This window comes from Nothobranchius furzeri, chromosome 5 (genome assembly GCF_043380555.1).
Source record: "Nothobranchius furzeri strain GRZ-AD chromosome 5, NfurGRZ-RIMD1, whole genome shotgun sequence".
NCBI classification, from domain to species: Eukaryota; Metazoa; Chordata; class Actinopteri; order Cyprinodontiformes; family Nothobranchiidae; genus Nothobranchius; species Nothobranchius furzeri.
The window spans coordinates 16,569,518-16,594,007 of NC_091745.1; the positions used below are offsets into that span (position 1 = coordinate 16,569,518).

The following is a 24,490-nucleotide window of genomic DNA, read 5'->3' on the forward strand; positions in this document are numbered from 1 at the left end:
TTGTGCAACACATCTTGTTTGTGATTATAAAATATTCCTATCAGTTAAAATATTTTTTAGGTTTTCTACAATATTTGACCCAATTGAATGAAAGGAAGTGCATACCAAATGTGTAACAGAACTACAACCTTGGGCATAAACAAAGCTGTCACGCTAATTTCAGGCAGTAATGGGGTTTCAGCGCGCTGCTATCGCGCTGGCCCGCCAGCGCATTTAAGACGTAGAACGTGTGGAGTGAATTTTTAAAAGCAGGAGCTGAAGCTTAAGAGCATTTAACAGTACATTAGTTGTTTAACCACCTGAAGTTGAAAGGAAGAACAAAGTAAAGTGGAGTGTGAAATCAGCGCCGAGCCTATCTGTATTTTAATCAAATAAGTCAGGCATGTTGTTGTAGCAGTACTCCTCAAAGCTGAATTCCTCTACCATGAAGGGAGCGTCTTTCCACTTCTTCACAGTCATCCTTCCAACTGGAGTCTCCAGGGCAAAGTTTTTAATGGCCATGTTTGGCAGTAAGTTGCTCTCCTTGTACTTCATTTCAAATCCCCAATCCTGTAAATACACAAAAACATGACACACTCCAGCAGGAGAGCTCTCTGGTAGGGGTTGCATGACTTAAATTTTTTTTAAGTCGACAGTCAAGTAATGAAAATCGAGTCGACTTTGACTAGTCGTTGATGGCCCACATTTTCTAAGTTAAACACATTTCTTTTAACAACGGTAGTTTCTGCTTCAGCCCTCTCCCCCCTCCCCCTGCGCAGCGGCCGCAAACTCACTGATGTGCCTGCAGCCTCTCAGAGTTCCTGCTGCTCTAAACATTAAAATAATTATTTCATTTTCTGTTCCTCACTTCTGATTACCTTCAATGGTGTCTGTTTGTTGCAACCAGCAGGTACAAAAACTAACTTGTTTTTATTTGACTATTTTTCTGTCCTGCCTGTTTATTATCTTCCTGGATCTCCTCTCAATCCTAAAGAGAAACTGCTACCTGGGTTCATATATATTCACCTTATGAGTTACCTTTGAACTGCAGTTCTTAAAGATCTACCGACCGCAAAAACAGCGGAGTGCTCACCGGTCGCATCAGTTAGGTGTGTCACCGAGGACAAAACAGGTGATGCGCCCCGCTCCACAGCAGCGAAACGCATCAGGCACAAATAAAAGACAGAAAACATGAAAGGAAATGAGCCGACATGAACGATCGCGTGTTAAATTAGTTTTTGAGGTGGCAACACCTGATTTGATAATGCTACTGTGGCCGTGCTCAGGACGTAGATGTCTGGAGTGCGTCAACAATCAGAGCTTTGCATGTGCAAGCTGGTTAAGATTAGGATGAGGGTGAGGGGAAGGTTACATTGCAAGAGGGTAAAGGTCACAATTTGGTTAAATGTCCGTTTTACGGCGAGTGTCAGTACCGACAATCTGGCACAGCGCGTCGCCTCCCGACGCGCAGGAGCTTGTCACCTGCTGTCTTTTCCGAGGACTGCATCTTGTCGGTCATTATCACGTGACAGCGACTAGTCGATGACAGGCATAAAAAGTCACTACAGAGCAGTGAAGTCGACTAGTCGACTAGTTCATACAACCCCTACTCTCTGGTGGATTTGGTTTTCATTTAGCAAAGTTCTAAAAACAAGTGTACCTTGTTGCAATTGCCATTATTACAAATAACTGTGCAGCCAGGCTCCCAGTCCTCAAAGCGTTTTTGCAGAAGCACCCTTTCACCTTGGCGGTAGAACTCCCTGGAAACGGATAGAAAAGCGCATTCAAGAACAGAAAGGATCACATGTTTACAGAACCTGCAACAGAGAGAGCAGCTCACTTGAAGTCTGGATTTATGTTGACATAGTGAGAATTCTCCAGAAGTTTGACGTCGCTTCCAGATGCCACTGCTTTAAAACAGCTCCTGCACAGGATCTTGACGTTGGAGGCAGCAAAGAGACCCTTCTTCTCTGTTTTACAGTCCTCTGATGTTTTACTGGAACTGACAGCCTCTATTTGAAGTTCGATTCTCTAAAGACAAACAAGAATAAGATCACAGGGAATAAGCATTGAGAATAAAGCCTGATTTACGCTTCTCCATCTGCATCAGTGCGGAGACACGCAACACCATTATCCGTCTTTGCATAGGGCTCCGGCAGGCACGCAAGTACGTACGGAGTCGAGCCCACTTTTTTAAACATCCGTCGAATGAGACGGATAAACGCAAGCTTGTGATTGGTCAGGACGCCGCTGTTGTTTACAGTGCCGCAATTGCAAAGAGAGCCGAGGATAACTAGCGGCAGACACAGAGAAGCTTGAAGAATACCTCACGAAAAAACTCCAAAAATATGAACGTTTAATTTTCCCGTGACTGGAGGAGTGAAAAGATGCGCAGCAAGCGTTTTATTTGTGGACGGAAATGACAGGAAACGTGGGTTTAGAGGTGGGGGGCGCATGAAGAGGTGGGAGAAAGAGAGACAAATATGTCCGTGTTAAAAGTCTCTTATATACACAAAAAACACAATATAAACACACGATCTTGGACCGATACATGACAGGATACCACAGAACAGCGCTACGCCCTCTGTTGTCCTGCCGGGCAATTGCTTTGCAACACTCTCCACGAGACGGAGAAGTATGAGAGCAAAACGCTTCCGTCAATCCGTGCGTGTCTGTCCCTTGCGGAGCTGACGGAGAAGCATGAACCAGGCTTAAGGGGGAAAGGGCCTGTTTAGAGCTATGCTTTCACCTTTCTGTAAAACTCTGCATCTCTCATACTCTGGACCTTGGCAATGGCCTTTTGGGTCAGCTCCTCCAGGAAATCGTTGATGTGTTCTCGGCGGAGCTCCGGGCCTCCTGCTTGAGCAACCACTGAATACTGGCTGTCTCTCGCTCTGGCTCGTCCACTGGCCTGCTGCTGGGCTATCTCGTTGGTGAGGAGTCCGTAGCGTACCACCAGGTTGCATTCTGGGATGTCAAGGCCTTCTTCGGCTACACTGGTAGAGATCAGGAGGTTGAGACTCCCCTTGCGGAATCTGCGGATCGTGTTTGACTGCTCGTTCTACAGAAAATGACATAAAATGAAAATATGTGAAGGTAAATGAAGGTTAAAAGGATAAGAGTTTAGTTCAGAGAAATTAAGTTTTCGTTAAGGGGACACTAGGCAGTTTGGGCTTGCTTTTAGCACCCCCTAGTGTTCCATTATGAAACCAAAAGTGAAACATCTCCTCGCTGTGTGTTTGTCTTTTTCACGCCTTAATCTAACAGCTGAAAGGTCTCCCAGCCTTCATTAGTGTCCACAGGAGTGATTCATCACTAAATTAAACAAATCTGCTGTGTTCATGATCTACAACGTGCAGGCTCACGTCAGCTCCACTATTAATAAATCCAACAGGGACCGGACCGGCACTCTGAAGTTGCAAATGTGATATTCTGGCCACAGAGGGTGGTAGGGGTGTGTGTGACAGTTCGTGAACCTTGTAAAGGGTCATTTCAGCACATACTGACACACTACAAGGAAATAATTTGAAAATACTAAAAAGTTGCATAGTATGGCTTCAATCTCTTGAATTTCACACAACTCCATACAAATATTATTTAGCCTTTGAACTGCCATCATTTTCATATCACACTGCTGTTTCAGCAGAATATTAAAGAATCTCTGTCAGACTGGAATAAAGTTTATTCATTTTCTGAAACCACTTATCTCCGAGGGCGATACATGGTAAATGGCCTGCATTTGATATAGCGCCTTCTAGAGTCCTGGAACCTCCCAAGGTGCTTTACAACACAACCAGTCATTCACCCATTCACACACACATACACACTGGTGGGGATGAGCTACGATGTAGCCACAGCTGCCTTGGGGCACACTGACAGAGGGGAGACTGCCGAGCGACTGCCAACAGCAGGCAAGGTGGGTTAAGCGTCTTGGCCACGGACACAATGTCAGCGACAGACTGAGCGATGCTCGAACCTGCAACCTTCCGATTACGGAGCGAGCATTTAACTCCTGTGCCACCGTCGCCCACGGTGGTGCCTAACTCCATCAGTCACCGGACCAAGGACATGTCTCCAGTCTCTTACAGACACAACCTCATATCCTCACATCTAAGTAGAGTTTAGGGTTGCCAGTTAACCGGACATGTTTTGGTCTGTGGGAGGAAACCAGAGTACCCAGTGAAAACACATATGCTAACGTGCTAGCAACATGCAGAAAGGCCACAATCAGGATTCAAACCACGGTTAACCTCACCACCATCCTGCTCTGGTGCCTTTTTATGTGTACTTCACTGGAGGACTACATTTAAAGGGACTTTACAGACTTTTGAATTTTTATGCTCGCGATTGCCCACTCAGGCCAAAAGCGTAACGGCATCTTCAATAGTAGGCTCGTGCACAAGGCGTGCATGCTGTACGTGCACACTCCTTAAAGAAAATAACAGCTGAGACAGTCCCGTCTGTGTGTGTGTGTGTGCGTGCGTGCGTGCGTGTGTGTGTGTGGCCCGGAGGACAGAGGACAGGAGAACGTGCAGCTAATTAATTTAATAATTTGGTTCTGTAGCTTTCTCTTCAGCACAGCCGACAAAGGTTTATGATGGGTCAGTCCTCCTGCATGCTCAGATCATTCCCTTCCCTTGCTTGAAAAATTGTTCCAAAATGAAAGTTGAACCCACATCTTTTTATCTGTGAATTCAATGCCATTCGGCGAGTCTCAAATAAAAATTTGGGCATCTTACTGTAAAAAATATACCATTAAAGTAAAAAATAAACTCTGAATAAACTATGTTCACATCCAGAATCGAACCCCGGTCTTCTGCATGAGAGTCAGACATCTTACAAGGTGAGCTACACTCTAGTAACATTCACAGTATCTATAACTTTTATATCCTTGATGACAGCTGAAACAACGTCAAACCAAAGAATGGTTTGAAGTGAAAATGGCATTTGTGTTGCTAATTTGCAGGAAATATCTAGAAGAACGTTCCACAGAAAGTAGCTAAGGGTCCTCAGAAATGTAGCTACAGCGCTGAGTTGGCACTGCCTCTCTCTGCTGCTAAAGCTACGGATAGCAAATGCTACGGGCTATGCCTGAGCGTGAACGCGCATGAAGCAGCCTGCTCAACCCGAGCATCTCTCTTTTTCTGTGATTTTACAGAAAAACAGGCAATCACAATAAAAATACCAGGGCTCATTCTACAGGACCAGGGCATTGCAGGAGAATGTATGAAGAAGACATTTATTATTTCTATACATGTTTTGGCTGTCAAACTTCCATAATGCCCCTTTAACTACTTATAGGAGGTTTTCAGATGCACAGTACCAATATTTGGCCAGTGGGTGTCCCTAGTGGTTCGTGGTTTGTATCTCATACCTCTATGAACATTAGATTTGCAAATACACTCTGGTAAACAAAACAGCATAGTTTTGATAAAATTATTGGACTATTTTTTATTTTACAAAAGAAAAAGTCAGTTGCACAAGCAGCTTCTGTGCCTACCCCCTCTCTGCCTCAGAAGCTTCAAGCCACTACGATGTGTGATGGATGATGGTATTTTGGACTTGGTCCTATGCATCCATTACTCCATCAGTTCTAAACAAGGCCCCACAATGCAGGTGAAAAATTGAGGCCAACCCGGAAGTGAAATAAATTGCAGTTCCACCCTCATCCACTAGGGGCTGGTGTCAGAAGCGAGCAAATCCTCATTGACTCCCATGTTAAAAATACCAATTTCACAGCAGAAATAAACATGTTTACAGCCTGGTACCAAAACATGTTTTTGGTTTAAATGATCTAGTTTACACTCATGACAACTCTAAGGGGGCTGAATTTTTTTCTCACTCTTCTGTTTAAGTGTATTAAAAGTCTAAAATTCTGTATAATTAATGAGCATCAGACCCACGTGACCACAGAGCTAGCTCCGTGGAAAGGCCTCAGTAGAGCCTCGGTCTGGCCTGAAAACTGTTCGGTCATTTTCAGTCTCTCAACTTAGACCATTAGTTGTAGCGTTTGTGTATTCTTTTTGGATATTTGTTGTGCAATTGTTAGACAAAATGACTTGCTGTGGCATTAATTGCACTAATAGAGCATCCAAGGAGTCTCCACTTCATTTTTTTCAGTAAAATTATATTTATGTATTTTAGGTCACTGCCGAGCTGAGCTTAAATTTTGACATGTACTGTTTAACCATGAAATGTAAATGTAATAGGGTAAAACCCAGTGCATTTAACATAATGCTGCACTTTAGAAAATGGGTTGAAATATAACATGTTGGTGGAGCTCTCGGGAGACCGATGTTTTCCACCCGGTTCTCCCCTCCCCGCAGCCCGGCGCATCTCTGTCTGATCGCGACTTCTTTCTGGAGCGCGGGCTGCCGGCTTGTGAAGCTCTGGATGGAAACCGATGTTTTCCACCCGGTTTTCCCCTCCCAGCAGCTTGGCGCATCTCTGTCTGATCGCGGCTCCCATCTGCTGCGCGGGCTGCCGGCTTGTGGAGCTCTGGGATGTTAAACCTTTCCACCCGGTTCTCCCCAGCGGCAGCTCTGCGCATCTCAGATCGCAGCGGCGCTTGTCTGCTGCGTGGCTGCCGGCTTGTGGAGGTCTCGGAGACCTCTGTGTTCCACCCGGTTTTACCCAGCGGTCAGCCCGGCGTATCTCTGACTCAGAAGCTCTGGTGTTGTGCACAGTTAACTCCGGTTGTAGCTAGGTTGCTACCTCCGTTAGCTTAGCTCCCACCTCCGCGTTAGCTTTGAGTTAGCTTCAGGTTAGCTTGTAGCTAGTTCGACCGGGTGTCGTCAGTTGATCCCAGCCTTACAGCCCCACCCTCAGCTCCACCTCTCTTCCCTTTTGTGGAATTGTCTGGGCTGGACGGAACCTGTGACACGGTCAAAATGGCAGTGGTGGCCACCTCCCATTTTTCTTCAAAAAAGTGTTATGTCTATTGAAACCCATTGTCCATATATGTATATGTTGATGGTTCTAAAGGATGCAATAATTCTCTGAACAGAGGCTGCTTGGGAAGCCCTTTCCTACAGCTTTGATCCACGGCCTACCTGTGTCATGTGAGTGTTGCCGTTCCCAGCTCCAGTCAGGATGTCTGCCTTGACGCCCGCTTCCTGCAAGGCCGTGTTTTTGGTGACCCAGTCGTAGAGGCAGTGGGTGCTTTTCCGGGTTTTAGAAAACAGGATTCCTTTAGACTGGACTCCTGGGGTGAACTGGTTTAACAGAACACTCTCAAGCTTGGCCATTTTGGGGTTCTCATAGACAACATTTGTGGCCAGATTCTTCAGCTCCACCTGATTTTCTGCGTCAAAAAGAAAATGTAAGTTCACATAAATTTAAGTCAAACCAAATAAAATAATGTATTTGCTTTTTTAGGCTCTTACCATTGAAAAGCCCCACCAGAAAGATGTCTGTTCCATCAAAGGCCTTGGCAGCCTTTGTGCTGTAGAACTCCTCCAGAGAACGAAATGCATCCATCATTCTCAGGGTGTCGTTGATGAGCAAGGCATCATTGTACTCCCTCAGATGGATTGCACATTGTGCTAGACGTCTGTTATTCTCTCTAACTCCTGGTTCAGCAGAAACACAGAGAAAGAGTGAAGATGCCTTCTCCAGAACACGTGAAAAAATATTATAATCATTAAAATAACATCCAGAAAGTTTGTGGTGAAATGTTTCACTTATATTTCCGATTTGTAAACGTTCTACTAAACTCGTACACACCAGATTGAACTGCATCATTTAAAGTAACGATAAGCTTTAAGCTAGAGCTTTAACAATGATCTCAGTGATTATTAATGCTAGTGTTTTTTTTTACCTCGCTGTTCTAGAATCATGACATCTCCCTCATACTCTTGTGTGCCACATTCTCTCAGCTTGAAGTCGGGAGGAACATCCATGTACTCATGGATCTGCTTCATTATCCACTTCAAGCGATCTCCAAATGGATCCTAAAATAAAAACGTGCATTTTAATTGTAACCATGTAATCACAGCGGCAGCTGCTCTTGGTGTTACATTTTGAACTGGCAACATGATACAAAGGGTGTGACTGTTTTAAAAAGCAGGGACATCTGCTTACTGCACCACGTTTTTCCACTATGTCGAAGGTCTTCATGGGTTTGGGAACGTTTTTCTTCAGCTCAGGGACGTAGTTTTTAGTCGAGACAATGACAGAGTCCAAGTTGGCACATATCTGAGGAAGAGGAGGCAATGACGTTGCTGTTGGATGAGTTCCACGGGAATTCCCATACATGCTATTGAACATACCTGCAGAACGTGCTCCACAGCACAGTCCAGCGTGCTTTTTCCACCTGTCCCAGGTGATGCTGTGAGACCCAGGATCTGTGGCAACGGCTTCTGTCTCAGCAGCTTTTTCTCCACATAGCATCTCATGATCTTGTTGTAGACTGACTCCTTGTGGGTGTGGTGACACTCATCTATTATCAGCAGAGTGATATCTGGATGGGACCGTAAATGCAGCGTGTGTTAGCTTAACCTCTCCGTCAGTGGTTCCGATGAACTCTAGACTCTCACTGACCTGAGAGCTCAACGTGTTTGAACTCCTCTTTGTTAATCATGGCATTGTACAGGATCTGTGCCGTGCAGATGATCAAATCTTTGCTCTGCACCACTTTCCCAAAGAAATCCTTCTCCTCGCTGTCTCCACTCACCTTCGCAAGCTGATAACGACTACCCAGAATCGGCTCGAATTCTTTGTTGTAATGTTGGTCCACAAGGTGAACCTGTGGTGGGGAATTCACCTGATTACGTCTCAAACATGAATAAATCTATACCTGGTTTTGATCCTGTCTGGTACGTACCTTGTTCACCAGGACCATCACCTTTGCATTGGCTGTGGTCTCCAGATGCTTCTTGGCCACATACACAGCAGCCCGGGTCTTACCGCCTCCTGTCGGGAGCCAAATGATCACGTTTTCTCCCTTGAGGGCCCTTTGCACCACCTCCTCCTGGTAAGCATACAGGCCAAAATCTGCCATTCTGTGTTAAACCTGATCAAAGACACAAGGCAGTTACAGTCGAAACAAACAGAAACAGTAGAAAAAGCTGCTGACATAAACAACCACTCTGAGACAGATGCTTGTATATCATTTCTTCAGAAAGTAAATAAAATATTTGAATTCACCAGCCAGTGGAGACGAAGATCAGTGTGGAGTCTCTGCTCCTTCTCCTCTGCAGCTCTACAGCGCAGGTGGTGGGTTTTAAACTCTGTTTTCATCAGCTGTCTGACGCTGAAATAGGAAAACGAAAGTAAAAATCACACGGCCACAGACATGTGGCCCTGCTAAGGGGGTTCCTGAAGGAGCAACGCGGTTCAGTCATCACGCAGTGACAGAGGAAACCGGATAACACGGACCCTAAAGACTGTTTACAGCAACTTCCTAAACAAACGCTACGCAGTTAGGAGTTATGTGTGTGTTCATTTGCTCCAACTGGGGCCTCTGGCGGAGATGTTCTGAGTGCTGAAATCGTCCTGAGGCGTTGGGTGTGCCCCGACTGGGCCCCTTCTGGTGTTACGTCACTGAAACAGAACTCACTGCTTGTTCGTGGTTGGAAATGATAACTGAACTGGCTCATTCCCCCTGGTGGCTTTTTTGTTTTCTGTTTAACTTTCTGATTCGAACAGCAGGTTGTTGTTTCAGCTGCACGTAAAACCCCTAAAGCTCCAACACGTTCGTTGAAAAAATATTACATCAGAAGCTTTTGCACAATTTACAGGAATGAACTGTTTAGTAGGGTTCGAACTCTTTTCTGGAAATGATTTTCCAGGACATTTTCAAGACTGAGTACGAGGTAAATAGGGCTGGGCGATATATTATTATCATATCGTGATATATTTTGAAACAGATCTGATATTGTACTGTTATATCAGTATTATAGCTATGCAAATACTGTTGTCTTTCACAGTGCCACCTTTCCTCTACTTGCAATGCAACACAACTGAAACAGACATTATTCTCTACTTCAGTTCTGCTATTTTACATGCTGATATGTTTAAAAGTTCAAACTCTTAACAGTCAAGCTTTATTCGCAGTCAGTCACTACCATCAGAAATATTAACTGTTATCAAGCTTGTAAATGAGTGCATCTGTTTCCAGAGCTGCGCTGCTCTGGGTGGCTGCATGTTGGAGTAGCTCTGTTGACTATATGTAAGTTTTGCCTTTTCTTGGGCATTTTTTCTTCTAGTTTCTCAAGAAAAAGTGTATTTTTTGGACACTTTACTTTTCTGTTTCTGGTGCTGTGAAGCTTGGAGGATTTTTACTGCTTTTTTTTTTAGCTTTTTTCACTTTTTGAGCATTTGTTATGATGTGTAACCATGGCAACAAGCTGGTTTACAATCGGTAGCAGATGATTAACAGTGGAAAGGCTGAAATAATACCTCAACTGAAGCCACAAATCCCGAATGAGCTAAAACGCAAGAAGCGTGGGTGCAGAGCGGGAGCAAAACTGAGACAGAGAAAGAGGAAATTCAAACCATCTCTTCCATCGATCATAATGGGCAATGTGAGATCACTGGCCAACAAGATGGAGGAACTCCAAGCCCTTTCAAGGACTCAGCCAGAGTTTATGCAATTTCGGAACCGCTGGAGAAGATAATGCATAGAAGGATTCTCCAGAGAATCAAGAAAATGATGGACAACCCTGAGCATTCTCTTCACAAGACTGTCCGACAACGGGAGTGTCTTCAGTCAGAGGCTTCTTCAGTTTTGCTGCAACACTGACCGCTACTGGAGATCCTTCCTGCCAACAGCCATTGTAATATACAACAACTCTTTTTGTCACACCCTGTCCTGTCTCCCCATTTGGTTCAGCCTACGTCTCTGTTGATTGCTCCCACCTGCCTCTCGTTTCCCAATCACCCAAGCTCCCGGTCCTCTTGTATTTAAACCCCTCCAGTTCTGTGTCTCTTGTTGCCTCATTGTTTCCATGTCCTGCGTGCGTAAATCATTAAAACCCTTTAAGTTTTCCAGTTTGTCTGCCTGCCTGCTTCTTCCCCAGCATTTGGATCCTCACCTCTGCTCCACTCACCGGCACGTCGTGACAGAATGAGGCAACCCAAAAAAGGATCCAGCGGGGAGGTTCTCCCTTGGGAGTGCTTGCCCCAGTTTTTAACTGCGGACCACCGGCCGGCTCCTCTTCCTCCGGCATCGCCTCGCCGCAGACGCCAACGCCGAGCCCGGGCTTCGGCGATCCTCTCCACCCTCCCGGAGCCGGAAGGAGAGTTGGACGGGGAGGCGCAGACGGACTGCTCCTGCTATGTGGGCACCAGACTGGCTGTGTGCTCCCCCGGAGTTGGCCCATGGCATTTGGAAGGATGCCGGGCTCCACCGTCACCCCTTGTCCCCGGACGGAGCCGCGAGCTCGCAGCTGCCCCGGCTCAGCGCGCCGGCTTGGACCCGCCCCCAGTCGGATCAGCTGTCCCGTCTCCGGTCCAATCAGCGCCTCCGTCATCTGCAGGCGGAGGAACCACACCTACAGCCCAGCTGACAGAGCTCGCCTGTCTCCAGGCGGAGCTTGGCCGGATCCGTCAGCTCGTCAGCCTCTGGGAGTTCCAGCTGGACAACCTATCCTTCCCGTATCTCCAGGAGAGGGTTTCTGTCCAGCCAGCGGCCCCGCCTCCGGTCCAGTCGGCAGCTCTCTCGTCTCCAGGCCAAAGGACCGAGCTCGCAGTCCATCCAACAGAGCTCGCCGGTCTCCGAGCTGAGCTGGTCCGACTCCGTCAGATCCTCAGTCTCCAGGAGTTCCAGTTGGATAATCTATCCTCCCTGCTTTTCCAGTTACCGGCTCCACCAGGTCCCGCGCCACCAGTCCAGTCAGCGCCAGTTCCAGCAGTGGTCCCGGAGGTCTCACCACATCCAGTTCCAGCGGTGGTCCCGGAGGTCGCACCGCGTCCGGTCCAGCCTGTCCAAGCGGTCCCGTCTGCAGCAACTCCTCCTCCACTCCAGAAGCCGGCGGTCCAGAGGCTGACGGACCAGAAGTCGATGGAGGTTGACGCCCCCAGTCCTGAAGTCGACGCCTCCAGTCCAAGGGTCGACGTCTCCAGTCCACGGGTCGACGCCTCCAGTCCACGGGTCGACGCCTCCAATCCACGGGTCGACGCCTCCAGTCCAAGGGTCGACGCCTCCAGTCCAAGGGTCGACACCTCCAGTCCAAGGGTCGACGCCTCCAGGCCAGAAGTCGACGCCCCCAGGCCAAAAGTCGACGCCCCCAGGCCAGAAGTTGACGCCTCCAGGCCAGAAGTTGACGCCCCCAGGCCAGAAGTCGACGCCCCCAGGCCAGAAGTCGACGCCTCCAGGCCAGAAGTCGACGCCTCCAGGCTAGAAGTTGACGCCCCCAGGCCAGAAGTCGACGCCCCCAGGCCAGAAGTCGACGCCCCCAGGCCAGAAGTCAACGCCTCCAGTCTCGTGTTTGACGCCCCCAGGCCAGAAATCGACGCCTCCAGGCTCGAAGTCGATGCCTCATCCACTCCAGAGGTCGACGCCTCATCCACTCCAGAGGTCGACGCCTCATCCACTCCAGAGGTCGACGCTCTCTCCAGTCCAGAGGTCGACGCTCTCTCCTGTCCAGAGGTCGACGCTCCCTCGTGTTCAGAGGTCGACGTCCCCTTCAGTCCAACTTCTTCGCCGTCTCCAGTCCCGTGGTCGACGCCTCCTCCAGTCCAGAGGCCGACGACGACGCCTCCAGTCCAGAAGTCGACGACGCCGCCTCCAGTCCAGAAGTCAAGGATGTCTCCTCCGGCGTCTCTGCCTCCAGTCACCACCAGTCCTGCCCTCATCAGGCGCGGCCCCCCAAGAATACATCCTCGTCTCCTCCTCTGTCCCAGACGCAGGCCTCCTAGAGCTCGTCGTCGCCTCCTCCTCTGCCACAGACGCAGGCTCCCAAGAGCCCGTCATCACCGCCTCCTCCTCAGCCACAGACGCAGGCCCCCAAGAGCCCGTCGTCACCGCCTCCTCCTCTGCCACAGACGCAGGCCCCCAAGAGCCCGTCGTCACCGCCACCTCCTCTGCCCCAGACGCAGCCCCCGAGAGCTTGTCGTTGTCTCCTCCTCTGCCTCGGACGCAGGCCCCCGGACTCTGCTGGTCCCTGCCTCCTCTCCATCGACCCCTCGGTCCCTTTTGGCCCTCCCTCCAGGTCCCCCTCCTCCCGCCCTGCTCTGTGTTCCTGTGGGCGTCTGGAGTCTGCCCTTTGAGGGCGAGGGGGGGGGGGGGGGGGGTTACTGTCACACCCTGTCCTGTCTCCCCATTTGGTTCAGCCTACGTCTCTGTTGATTGCTCCCACCTGCCTCTCATTTCCCAATCACCCAAGCTCCCGGCCCTCTTGTATTTAAACCCCTCCAGTTCTGTGTCTCTTGTTGCCTCATTGTTTCCATGTCCTGCGTGCGTAAATTATTAAAACCCTTTAAGTTTTCCAGTTTGTCTACCTGCCTGCTTCCTCCCCAGCATTTGGATCCTCACCTCCGCTCCACTCACCGGCACGTCGTGACACGTTGATGACTTGATTATTATTATTATTCAATTTTTGAATTGAATTTTGAATTGAATTGAATTATTCTGAGCTACTACAGCAATCAATTTCCCTCTGGGATTAATAAAGAATTTAATTGAATCTGCTTTAGGGGCGCCTCCAGAAAATTTTGATAGGGGTGGCCAGATGGAGCCAAAGAAATTTTTGGGGTGGTACACCAAATTGGTTGTTGTGGTAACTCTGGGAGAGTTTAGCCTGTGGCGATGTATTGCATTGCTCCTTTATTTGTTTTTATTTAAAAAAAACTGTTTGTATATGCACAAAACATTTAACTTTTATTTTATGAACACAAACATTTCAGAAAAAATACATTTCAGTTATTTAAAATGTTATTCCAAACTTAATTTTAAAATGTAGTTTTTTAGGTTAATTCACCTGTTGATGTGTTCACAAAAAATTATGGAGATAAAAACGTTTTTTAAATGGTGAGCAGCAGAAACGTGTATTTTTTTATTCTGATTATTTCTTTACTCATTAATTGTATTATTTTATTGTATGTTTTCTATTTTTTTTTGTACAATTATGTCTTGAATAAATAAGATCAATTTATGGTTTGACTGAACATTAATATGATTTATTAACACAGGCTTTTTCCTGGAGGGGGGAGGGGTAGTAATTTTCTAGGGGTGCCCTTGGGGGCACCCTTGGCTTGTACCCTGGCACATTACACATCTGGTATACATACTGGCATAAATTGATGAGTTATGTTTTTTACTCAAAATTATTTTGATTTATCAAACCTTTGTAACTGTTTACTGTCAATTATATTGCTGAAAATGATTTAAATTTAGCCTGCTGGTGGATCTGAAGTAAAACATTCTGGCAAACTAGTGTGAAATATGTTGTAAATTCCAAGCTTTGGTGAAGTGTTATTTTCTAGAATCATACCTTATATTTTGTATATTTAACCAGATTGCTTAAATGTTTATTCATCTCCTTCTTTCTCTCTTGCACGTTCTCCACAAAATATTTCATGTTCAGTAATCCACATGACTAGGCAAATAGCTCTCGCTAGCTCCACAATCAAATCAAACCTGACAAATATTTATTTCAGACTCTTAGATAGTTGGTACAAAAATGTCTGAAGCTGAATCAGTTTTTGAACCCCAAATTTAACCAACTATTAAATCCTAATTGTGTGCCCAGCTCAGTGTTAATATCAGACATCTAACAAAAGTTTAGTAAACTAATTACCTGACCAGGTATTAAATATTCAACTGGTTATATTAATAGATCATTTTGTGGAAAATAATTTGATAGAGCATTTATTATGCAGATGGTTTTCAGGAACATAAATATTTATGTTAATTAAAATCTGCCTGACTTTAAATCCGTCTAAGGAGGTCCTGGTCCCTGGTGTCATGGAGGTACTCAAATCTCTCCACCATGTTTAGATCGAGATTCATTGGACCATAGTCGTGGAAGATTAGGACCAGGGGTGAAAGAACATCCCTGATGCAAGCAACCCTTCCATAGGGCAGTCAGGCTCAGCCTCTATATGAGATGAGGAATTCCATCATCCAGGAGGAGCTGAGAGTAGAGCCACTACGACTCACTGAAAGGAGTCAGTTGAGTTTGTTTGAACAAGATGCACTGGGAGGAGACCCCAGGACTTTGTTTGCTTTAGGAACACCTGAAGATTCCCCTAGAGGAGCTGGATGTGGTACCAGTGACCTGACCTTGGGTAAACAGATGATGGACAGGTGAGACTAAAGGTGTGACGTAAACACAGCCTAATGAAACGTCATCTTTAGAAGATCAGCTGTTAAATGTGATTAATGATTATACCGGGAAGCTTTTCTGCTTTCTCATTTAGACATAAACACCAGTAACAAAGACAAAACCTTAAACTGTGTAATCTGGCTCTGGGTGCTGTTTATGATTAAAGGCGTGTTTGATGGTAAAACTGTAACTAAAGAACACAGCAAAAGGAAAATGAAACTTAGGGCCTCTACATTAGTGATGGGAATTCCAGCTCTTTTAGAGAGCCGGTTCTTTTGGCTCAGCTCACCAAAAAGAGCTCAGCTCACCAAAAAGAGCCGGCTCTGTCGGCTCCCAAGTGGCTTCTCAGATTTTCTGTTGCATAGAGTACATTTATCACCAAAAATAACGCTAAACTATATGCAAAATTATTTACTAACAGTGGCAGCTGGCCACTAGAGGGCGATAGGGTGCCCCCCCCCCCAGTTTTCCCCAGTGTTTTTAAATTTTATTAAAAAATAAATAAATAAAATTAACAATAATCACATATTCTAAGTTAATTGTGTGTTTTGTAACAAAAACAAATCATACATATATATCTATATCATTGGTGAGAAGCTCCCTGCCGAGCGGTGGAGGCGACAGAAAGATCGCCCAAACAGCAGTGAAGCAGCCAGCCAATTGCTGACAAGAAAATCGAAGGCATAGGAATGGGAATGCATCCAATCAGCGTCGTCGATTCGGAAGCCCGAAGGGCGATAGAGCTACCGCCAAGGCTGTTCGTTGGTGTTTGGGTTGAGCTTGACTCTTTTTTCTTTTTTTTAGCCATGCTAGCCAGAGCTAACATTGCCATGCAGCTCGGCGAGGGAAACGGAAGAAACGGAGGACGTTTGGCCAGGGAGAACAACAGCAGCTGGGTGCAGAGGTAAGCTGTACATTACATTTCTGTGAACAAGACAATCAGAATCAGAAATCCTTGGTTGTTCCACAAACCGGGACATTTGTTTAATAACATGTTTAATGTGCAATAACTGTAAAAACTCATTTCAACACACATACTTATTATACATATTTAATCATGTAAATGTGTATTTCATGTAAATTTGTACATACATCAATCTGATTCCATTTGACTTGTTACACTTCTGCTGCAGCAAACTAATTTCCCAGGTTTTGGGACAATAAAACATTTCTGATTCTCAATCAGATGCAGGGTTTCCCTTACATAGGCTTAGCCGTGGCGGCCCGCCACGGCTGAAATCCCACCGCCACGGCTACAAGATCCCAAGTTTTTTTTGTTTTGTTTTTTTTTGCGCTGTTTCCCGAAGAAGCAGCGGGAACTACTCTATTGTCGCTTCTGATCACAGCCGGCGGGCAGCAAGGAGCAGCAGGCAGGGCAAGGTGCAGTTACAGCATAAGTTACTGAGTTTAAAATTAGAAAGGTAGCAGTGGATATAATGCTTTGTGGTTTACATGTTTCAATAGCGTTAAGATAAACGAGTGTTGACGACCTTGACAGGGTTTCCTCCAGTGCTTATTAGGCTAGGTTCTCCTCCCCCCACCAGGCTAAGCGTCACTTATTCATGTAAAATTTATTTATTTATTCGTGTCTGACTTTAACCGCATTTAATACTGTATTACGGCGTGAGCGCAACAGCGACAACGTGTGAGCAGCGTGAGAGGTCGGGTGTTTCATCTGAACCCTTAAAACCTCCAGCAGGCTACGTTGCACTATTGATGTGTTAGCGAGCGGCGCTAACAACTTAGCGACGTGACATGTCTCGGAGAAAGTGTAAAACCACGTTGGACGCTTCTTCTGAAGCGGGAAAATAACACTTCTTCTTAAGAAGAGCACGACGTCGCCTCGGCTCGTTCACGGCCGAGCCGGTGTCGGACACCGGCTCGTTCACGGCCGAGCCAGTGTCCGACACCGGACTGGGCTCGATAACATTGACCCAGCACAGCCACTGGGTCGTTGGAAACTGCCCCGTGACTGCCTGATGGAAAACCAGCGGGTTTCACCAGACTCGTAAATTTCTTGTTTTTGCGGTGAACCCCCTGTATTTTACCGCTCCCTCCTGCAGTCTTTCTCTATTAAAATTTAAAATGATTCTGTAAATTCCGTGTATCAATAGAAAAAATCTCTGCCTCTGCCAGCTGCAGTAAATGTAGTTTCCAAATAATAAGAGGTGCATTCATCTGTGGATCTCCTTTGATCCACATTAGTGATATTCTCAGCACCAGAACAGTGAAGCAAAGAAACAGATTATAATTAAATATATTTATAATGTTTACTGTAATGCTTCTTGATGTTCTTAACAAATAAATTAAATCAAAGATATTGGTCAATAATGCCAAATATGTATATTTGTGTTTCAGTCATTTTTATACTGGCTTAAAAATACTTCATTGAGTTTACTAAGCAGGGGTGTAGAACGTGTTTAATAGGGCCAGCCCAGTAATGATCTTGGACCAATTTAAAGGAGGCAGAAAGTCATGTTAGCTTAAACAACTAATGTAGCTACCCACTGTACATGTATTAATCCGGCATGGGTTTCAATTTCAGATGAGCCTGCTCAAGTATTTTTCAAAGAAGCGAAAGGCAGAGGAAGATAGCTCTGGTCAGGTAATAGAACCAGTGCCACACATCATGCAGGGTATGTTGTCAAATAATGTAGGCTAACTGATCTCATATTCAAAAAATTAAGCAATACAACATGAGTGTGAACACTATTACTTTTATACAGAAATTCAACAATATCTTATACGGGAAGAACCTCAACCTTATTTCCAGTTTGAAAAACATTTATTTACTCACCAAGATAACATATGTGCTATTTGATCGGTAGATGATTTGAATCTATAGGTTGCCTGTAATTATACTTAAGATCCAGCAGGTGTCGGTAGACCAACCTGGTAGCAGCACAATTTTGGCACAATATCAACACAGTTTGGGCAATGTGATGAAATGCTTCATGAGGCCTCATCTACCCATCACTACTATGGCCCATGCATGGTCTGAGCAGAACCTTCACTCTGTGCTCTGCAACAGTAAAAATCAAGCAAGTAATGTTTGACAGGCAGGAGAAGAGTTAGGTGCAGCAGACACAGGGGAAGGAACAGGGATGCCGAGTGGTGAAAAAGTTACAGAACCAAGTGGCGTTAATGGAGTGGGAGAGACCAGTGGTGAAGACACCAGTAGAGGAGGGCCGGGAAAAATGAGTGGCCCAGGAGAAAACCCCCAAGACAAGCACAGGTGTTCAGGATGGGATCCTACATGGGTCAACAAAAACAGCAGATTCCATTCTTGGCTCTTTCACTCCACCAATGGTGAGTGTTGTTTCCGCTTCCCTGTATTCATTTGGGCAAGTTGTTTTTTTTTTTTGTTTAATGGTGAGCAGCTGATTGATCATGTTAATTATACATCATTTCTATTCACACTATGTAAATGAATTTGGTCAATTCTGTAAGAAATTCAGGTGTACACAGATGTGCAATATATATTGACATTCATGAATATCAAATTTAAATAAGTAAATTCTGGTAATTTTTCTGGTTCCCTGCTGACTCCTGGGAGTTATTGTTAAAAAGTATTGAGACGGATCATATCTGTATTTTAATATTTAACAAATAAACCTGAATTGAACCTTTAGTCACTGGTCAATGATACCTTTTAAATGTTGTCTCCAAGGGATGTTCTGCCGTTTGTGCTGCCAACACAAACAAGCACCTAAGAGAGGAACATCAAAACGGCCATTCATTGAGGCTGGATGTCAAATTTACCGTGTGGATTACCTTGACAGGCACATGGCTACAGAGCACCACAAACAAAGTGTGGGTTTGCATGCCTTACTGGCACAAGGTAAGCTACAGCAATCCCACATCTAAATTTGTCATTTAAACTCTGAAATCATTTAAGCATAAACAGTTTTGTCTTGTATTTATTTACACATTTCTAGGCTCAGCAGTACTGGATGCCTTCGATCCAGTGATTTATATGGAACACGAGGCTATCATGGGGGGGTTTAAATGCCTATTTTACTTAACAAAAAAAGAACAGGCACACCACACAAACTACCCAGCACTTCTGGAATTGTCAGAGCTGCTTGGGTGCGATTACTTCAAAAAGCTTAAGGTAAATAAACTTTCTTGCTATAATATTTGCAAATATTACTACTAGTCAGATTGAGTACATAAGGTAAAATCCAGATTGATTTTATTTGTTCACAGATTGGGAAAAGAACCAACTATAGATTAGGGCTGCAACAAACGATTATTTGGATAATCGATTAATCGGATGGGGTCTCGACACGATTAATCGATTAATCGGATTACATGGGGACATTTTTAAAAACTGCTAGGGAAATGTTATTTCTCTCCTTCCTTCACTTTATTTAACACAACATTATTAGAAAACAGTTCAATAGCAGAAAAACAACATGCCATCACCTAAATTGTCTTATAAGGTGTATAGACAGAGACCCTAAGCTACATCTATCTGTGACCTAAAATGCTTGGTCCAAGTTAAACAGCTTAAGGGCAATTCTCATCTGTTTTGTTTGATCTCATCTGTTGACATTTATTTTAAATGTAATTAAACATAGGCCGTGAATTAATCAAAATTGATCACTATTTCCAAAAATGACTGAAAAAATACCAAATAAAACAAAAGTAAATGAATGCCATCCTCCTTGCGATGATGCCCTGGGCAACTGCCATAAAGTCACATCAAGAAATGCTGCTGATCATTCCAATGATCCCAAATAGACACACATTAGGCCACATGAAAGCAACTGAACCCAAAAATATATTAACCAGTATATAACTGCACTCTCACACAACACGCCTGCAGCAACAGTTAGGACTCCTCCCTCCCTTTTAAAAGCGTTTTTGCTTCTGAGGACATTGTGGTTGTAAAACCACATGCTAGTCTGGCCCCGGTGTGATCAACCAGTTTCTGCGGGAATGTGACGGCGGAACCAGGGCCAGATTAACACTTTGTTGTACCCTGGGCAACAATATTCAAGGGCTCCATCATCACGACCCAAGGATCACCATAATGTGGTCACATACAGAATATTTTACTGTAATATGCAGTAAATATACTCAATACTTGAATGCCTGACAACACGTAACCTGCCCAGAGTAACCTTTGACCCACCTCGTGTGGACTGACCAATGAGGAAAGGGTCTTAACTTGAGGCCCTCTCTTCATTGGTCATTCTGCATGAAACTGACTCTCAACTGACGTTCAGTCGTAGGCAGCGAAGCGTCTCTGCAGCGCAAAAGCCCGGGTGGACAGTTTGTTTAATGTAGGGTGACCATATTTCCATTTCCAAACAAGAGGACAGGGATCTGTGCCTATGACGTCACACTATGGCAACGCCACACAAACCATGTTGGGACCCATTTTTTGTAAGAACTAAATTAATATCAGATTCTGCCAATTAAAGGGCTCTAAAACAATTCATATGTAAATATTTTGCATATTTAATGCAAAATCTAATTTTTCTGCTTTAGTGCTGCAACAAGGTTTTATTAATAATAAATTATAATACCTTTTGTTTTACTACAGCATCGGTAAGCTTCCTGTGCAAAGATTATTAAAGAGCAAGTAACGTCTAAATTAACTTTTTTTTGCTGATGAACTGTATAAATGAGTGTCTAATAGTGTTTTAAATGTGTGCATTCTTTATTTTAGCATTTTGGTGCATTTTCTTTAAAAATTAAAAATTCTGTCTAAAAACCACAGTAATGCGCCACCTTCAGCTGAAAACATAGAATTTGAGTCATTTTGAATAAATTTTAGCCAATGGCTAAAGAGTAAAGTACTACGTAAACCAGTAGAGTACTACGTAGCAGCTCCGTGCCAAAGTTATAAAAGCAACGAGCGTCTCGGCCACGCCCTGTGGCGAGCGGGAGTTGGATTTGCAAGCGAGTGTAGGAGGTCAGCGGTAGTTCAGCATTAGCATATAGCATTAGCATATCCTAGTCTTTAGCATATATTTTAGTGTTATAAATACTTATTTAGTGTTAGCTTGGCTGTTGTATATTATAGTTTAGTTAGTGTTTGGCTGTTAGTGTAATTGGGAAAGTATTTCGGGTTTAGTGTTCCATATCGTCTTAGTATTGGTGAGTAGGTGTAGTGTAGTATGGTTGCGGTGACTCTGTGGGCATTTTACCCGTGATTCTGCACGTCTCCGTTTGAAGAGGGAGGCTGTGCCCACCGTGGCTCTTCCGCGATTTAGATGCAGCCCACCGACTCTGCTCCCCCACCACGGCGGGCTCCAGTCTGAGGTGAGTCAGCTAAATAAACGTTTTAACATCTTCTAAAGACAATTCCCTACCTAAATGCAAAGTCTGAGAGACGTGGTTCACTTCCTTTAGCTAGTCAGTCGGCAATTCTGCAACAGTGACTCTAACTGACGCAGCACTTGTTGACAGCATTACAGCGTGAAATCCAGCTTGTGACCCGGTTCTGTGAGGAATTCTGTTCAGGAGGTCGCATTTCAGGCTCTCCACATCATATGTGACTGACTTTTACGTTATAACAACGATCACACACTAGGAATGTTATAAAGCGCCTATATAGGAGATTCTTTTGTATATTATCTGACTATAAACTCCAACAACAATGTGCTTCTATTTTTTTTTTCAGGCTAAATCTACCCAAGACACTGGCTGTCAGACTGATTTAGCTGCATGAATGTACTTGTCCAGGCTGATGTGAAACCTTCCCTGTAGCAAAGGTGAATTATTTTTAATAATCTTCTATGCAAACATTTTATTATCACCTTCTAGTTTTAATTTGTTTTACAGATTATTTTTACACGTGATTTTATGCTCTTTTAAACATTTATAACTGTGCTGCTTCTTTGTTTTTACATAGCCAGCCAGAATGGAGTTCACAGCCGCAGTGTGTCTGGTGACCCACGGGGACCATGATGAAAATTCATCTTCCAGAAGGTCCCAGAGCGTCCAGACCCCCTGAAAAGACCAAGGTGTGAGGTGTCTGCTGTTGATTCCAGCTTCCACCTCAGTGACAGTGCAAGCTCAGTGAACTGTTCAAGGTAAAAAAAAAATTAAAACATTTCAGAATTTTTAAGATATTAACAATTAAATAAGTATGTGATTACATCATGACGGAGGCTACTGATTCTGCCCGTGACACTTGGTGGTGACGTGTAAGCTGATTCTCCTGGAAAATAACTTTTACATTAAATATTTTGTTTTTGCTATCAAAAGTAAATTAACTAATAACCTGCATTATTGCAGGACATTCAGCAAAATATGGACTCTACACCATGAGGCATGCACACATTAATATTCTATAAGAGCACATAAGGTGAGCAACACCACATATTGTACACTGTCCTGAATTTGTTTTCTTTCTGCATCTCATTAGCCTGGCTGATCACCTGATAACTCCTGTCATCTGGTTATGACAGCATGAGGATGTCCTCACACACCTGTAACCTATCAGCTCATCTGGCAGAATAGAGAGAGAAGAGACAACACCACATCTCCTGTTCAAGCCTTCAGCCTTCCTTCGATGACTGAGAACCTCCATCAGCTCTGTCTCCTGTCTGCCTACAATTATTATAATAAATATTGTGTTTGACAAGTTTTTTGTGCTGCCAAATATCTCATTTAGATTCCAGTTTTGATATTTTAATGGATATTTATAAATTACATTGAATATCACATTTTTGTTGCATGTTTAACTAGCTATTGTGATTAATTAAACTAGCACCTCACTGTTAAAAGCTCGTTCTAATTTCAAGCATGTTTAAGTATTTATGGACATGAACAAAAACAGGAAATATATAAATTGAGATTTATTTAATTAATATAACAAATAAGGGGGAAAGAGTCATTGAAAGGCACATTCTTCTGGAAGTTCCTGATCCTGAGGACACCAGCAGAGGAGACCAGCTGCAGACACCAGAGACCAGCTGCAGACACCAGAGGACCTAGAACCGAGAGAGCAGCTGTTATTAGTAAATAAATAAAGAAATCAGGGCAGTTTTAGTGGGCTGAACACATTACAGAATAATTTTCTCATGGGGTATTTTCATAACTTTATATGCAGCAGACTGTACCTTGAGCCCAGGGCTACCGGAGAGCTATCCAGCATGTTTCAGTGGATTTTCCTGCTTTAACAGGTTAGATTAGCTGTTAAGCAGCTCAGCTATTTGTTGCTGATTAAAACCAGGTGTGCTGAAGCAGATAAACCTCTAAAACATGCTGAATACTAGCTTTTTGGGGCCGTGGAGACAAACCCTGCAGCTAATCCAATGCTATGGCTAACGGCTACTTACCTTTCAGAGGTGATTCTGTTGGGTCGGTTCTGGGAGTTTCAGGCAACTCACAAGCTCAAAACAATAAGACTCAGGTCCGCTTGTCTCCTCCAAATAGACTTGGTCCCTTTCTTCTCGAGTGTCTGTAAGGAGGGGGAGAAACGTCCTCCACTTCTATCAACTGCTCAGAGTGAAGGGAGCTAGCTTCGTCTAGTTAGCCATCGTCTTCGTCACTGCCGCGGCTCCGCCCTCTCGGTCCTCCAGGCAACGCCTACTAATGTTGCATTTTTTAAAATTGATACGTGGGTGGAGAAGGACTCCGAGGCTCAATTGACCCGCTCTTTAAGGATGCTTGTTTCAGCTGTGAGATTAGACGATAGGATCAATGAAAAAATAAGTTGTCACACACTCCATGGAAACTTTCAGAGAATCCACAAATAGTGGCTTTCAAATGGTTTTGTTGCTTTTTGCAAGTTTATAAAAGAAGCAGATGAGACAGCATGTCTAATTTAGTTTTTCATCTGATAATATTAGAACATGTCAGTAATGTCTGAGGGGCTTTTATAAACACCATATAACTAACACTACTGGAGAGGGCATGAATTACACAGAGGCTTCTGGGGAGCCCAGTTATTGGGGGGGTGGGGGGGCATTTTGCCTTGGCCCCCAAAATGTCTTGAAACGGCCCTGGGTGTGTGACTGAGTTTTGAAGGTGATCTGAATTGTATCAGATGTATAAATACATGTGTATAACTTATTGTTTTTTACTGGTAAAAACGTGTAGTGGAGGTAAATCTACCTACATTTTACTTTTCAACACTTTGTTTTGTTTTCTTGTTTTTATTGAACTATTTTCCTGTCCTGTCTGTCTCTCATCTTCCTGCATCTCCTCCTAATTCTCCAGAAAAACTGCTGCCTGGATTCTTACCTTTTCACCTCATCAGTTACTTTTGAGCAGATCAA

The 24,490-nt window shown here is 44.5% G+C and overlaps 1 protein-coding gene and 1 long non-coding RNA gene across 2 annotated transcripts in view; one reads left to right on the forward strand and one right to left on the reverse strand.

The window, feature by feature from the left end:
- Window positions 1-340: 340 nt before the first annotated feature.
- dhx58 (DEXH (Asp-Glu-X-His) box polypeptide 58) overlaps window positions 341-24,490 on the reverse strand; it is a 28,571-nt gene continuing 4,421 nt past the window's right edge. The window contains exons 2-13 of the mRNA XM_054732669.2: window positions 9,127-9,232; window positions 8,804-8,992; window positions 8,521-8,725; window positions 8,250-8,440; window positions 8,062-8,175; window positions 7,799-7,931; window positions 7,365-7,550; window positions 7,032-7,282; window positions 2,729-3,040; window positions 1,820-2,010; window positions 1,640-1,739; window positions 341-549 (exon numbers count right to left, since the gene is read on the reverse strand). Coding sequence (XP_054588644.2) covers window positions 364-549; window positions 1,640-1,739; window positions 1,820-2,010; window positions 2,729-3,040; window positions 7,032-7,282; window positions 7,365-7,550; window positions 7,799-7,931; window positions 8,062-8,175; window positions 8,250-8,440; window positions 8,521-8,725; window positions 8,804-8,980 — 2,046 coding nt within the window. The 5' untranslated portion in view covers window positions 8,981-8,992; window positions 9,127-9,232 and the 3' untranslated portion in view covers window positions 341-363. The remainder of the gene's footprint in view (window positions 550-1,639; window positions 1,740-1,819; window positions 2,011-2,728; window positions 3,041-7,031; window positions 7,283-7,364; window positions 7,551-7,798; window positions 7,932-8,061; window positions 8,176-8,249; window positions 8,441-8,520; window positions 8,726-8,803; window positions 8,993-9,126; window positions 9,233-24,490) is intronic.
- On the forward strand, window positions 21,746-22,852 carry LOC139069984 (uncharacterized). Its single transcript, XR_011520646.1, has 3 exons — window positions 21,746-21,976; window positions 22,117-22,297; window positions 22,633-22,852. It is a non-coding gene; the product is annotated as an uncharacterized lncRNA (long non-coding RNA).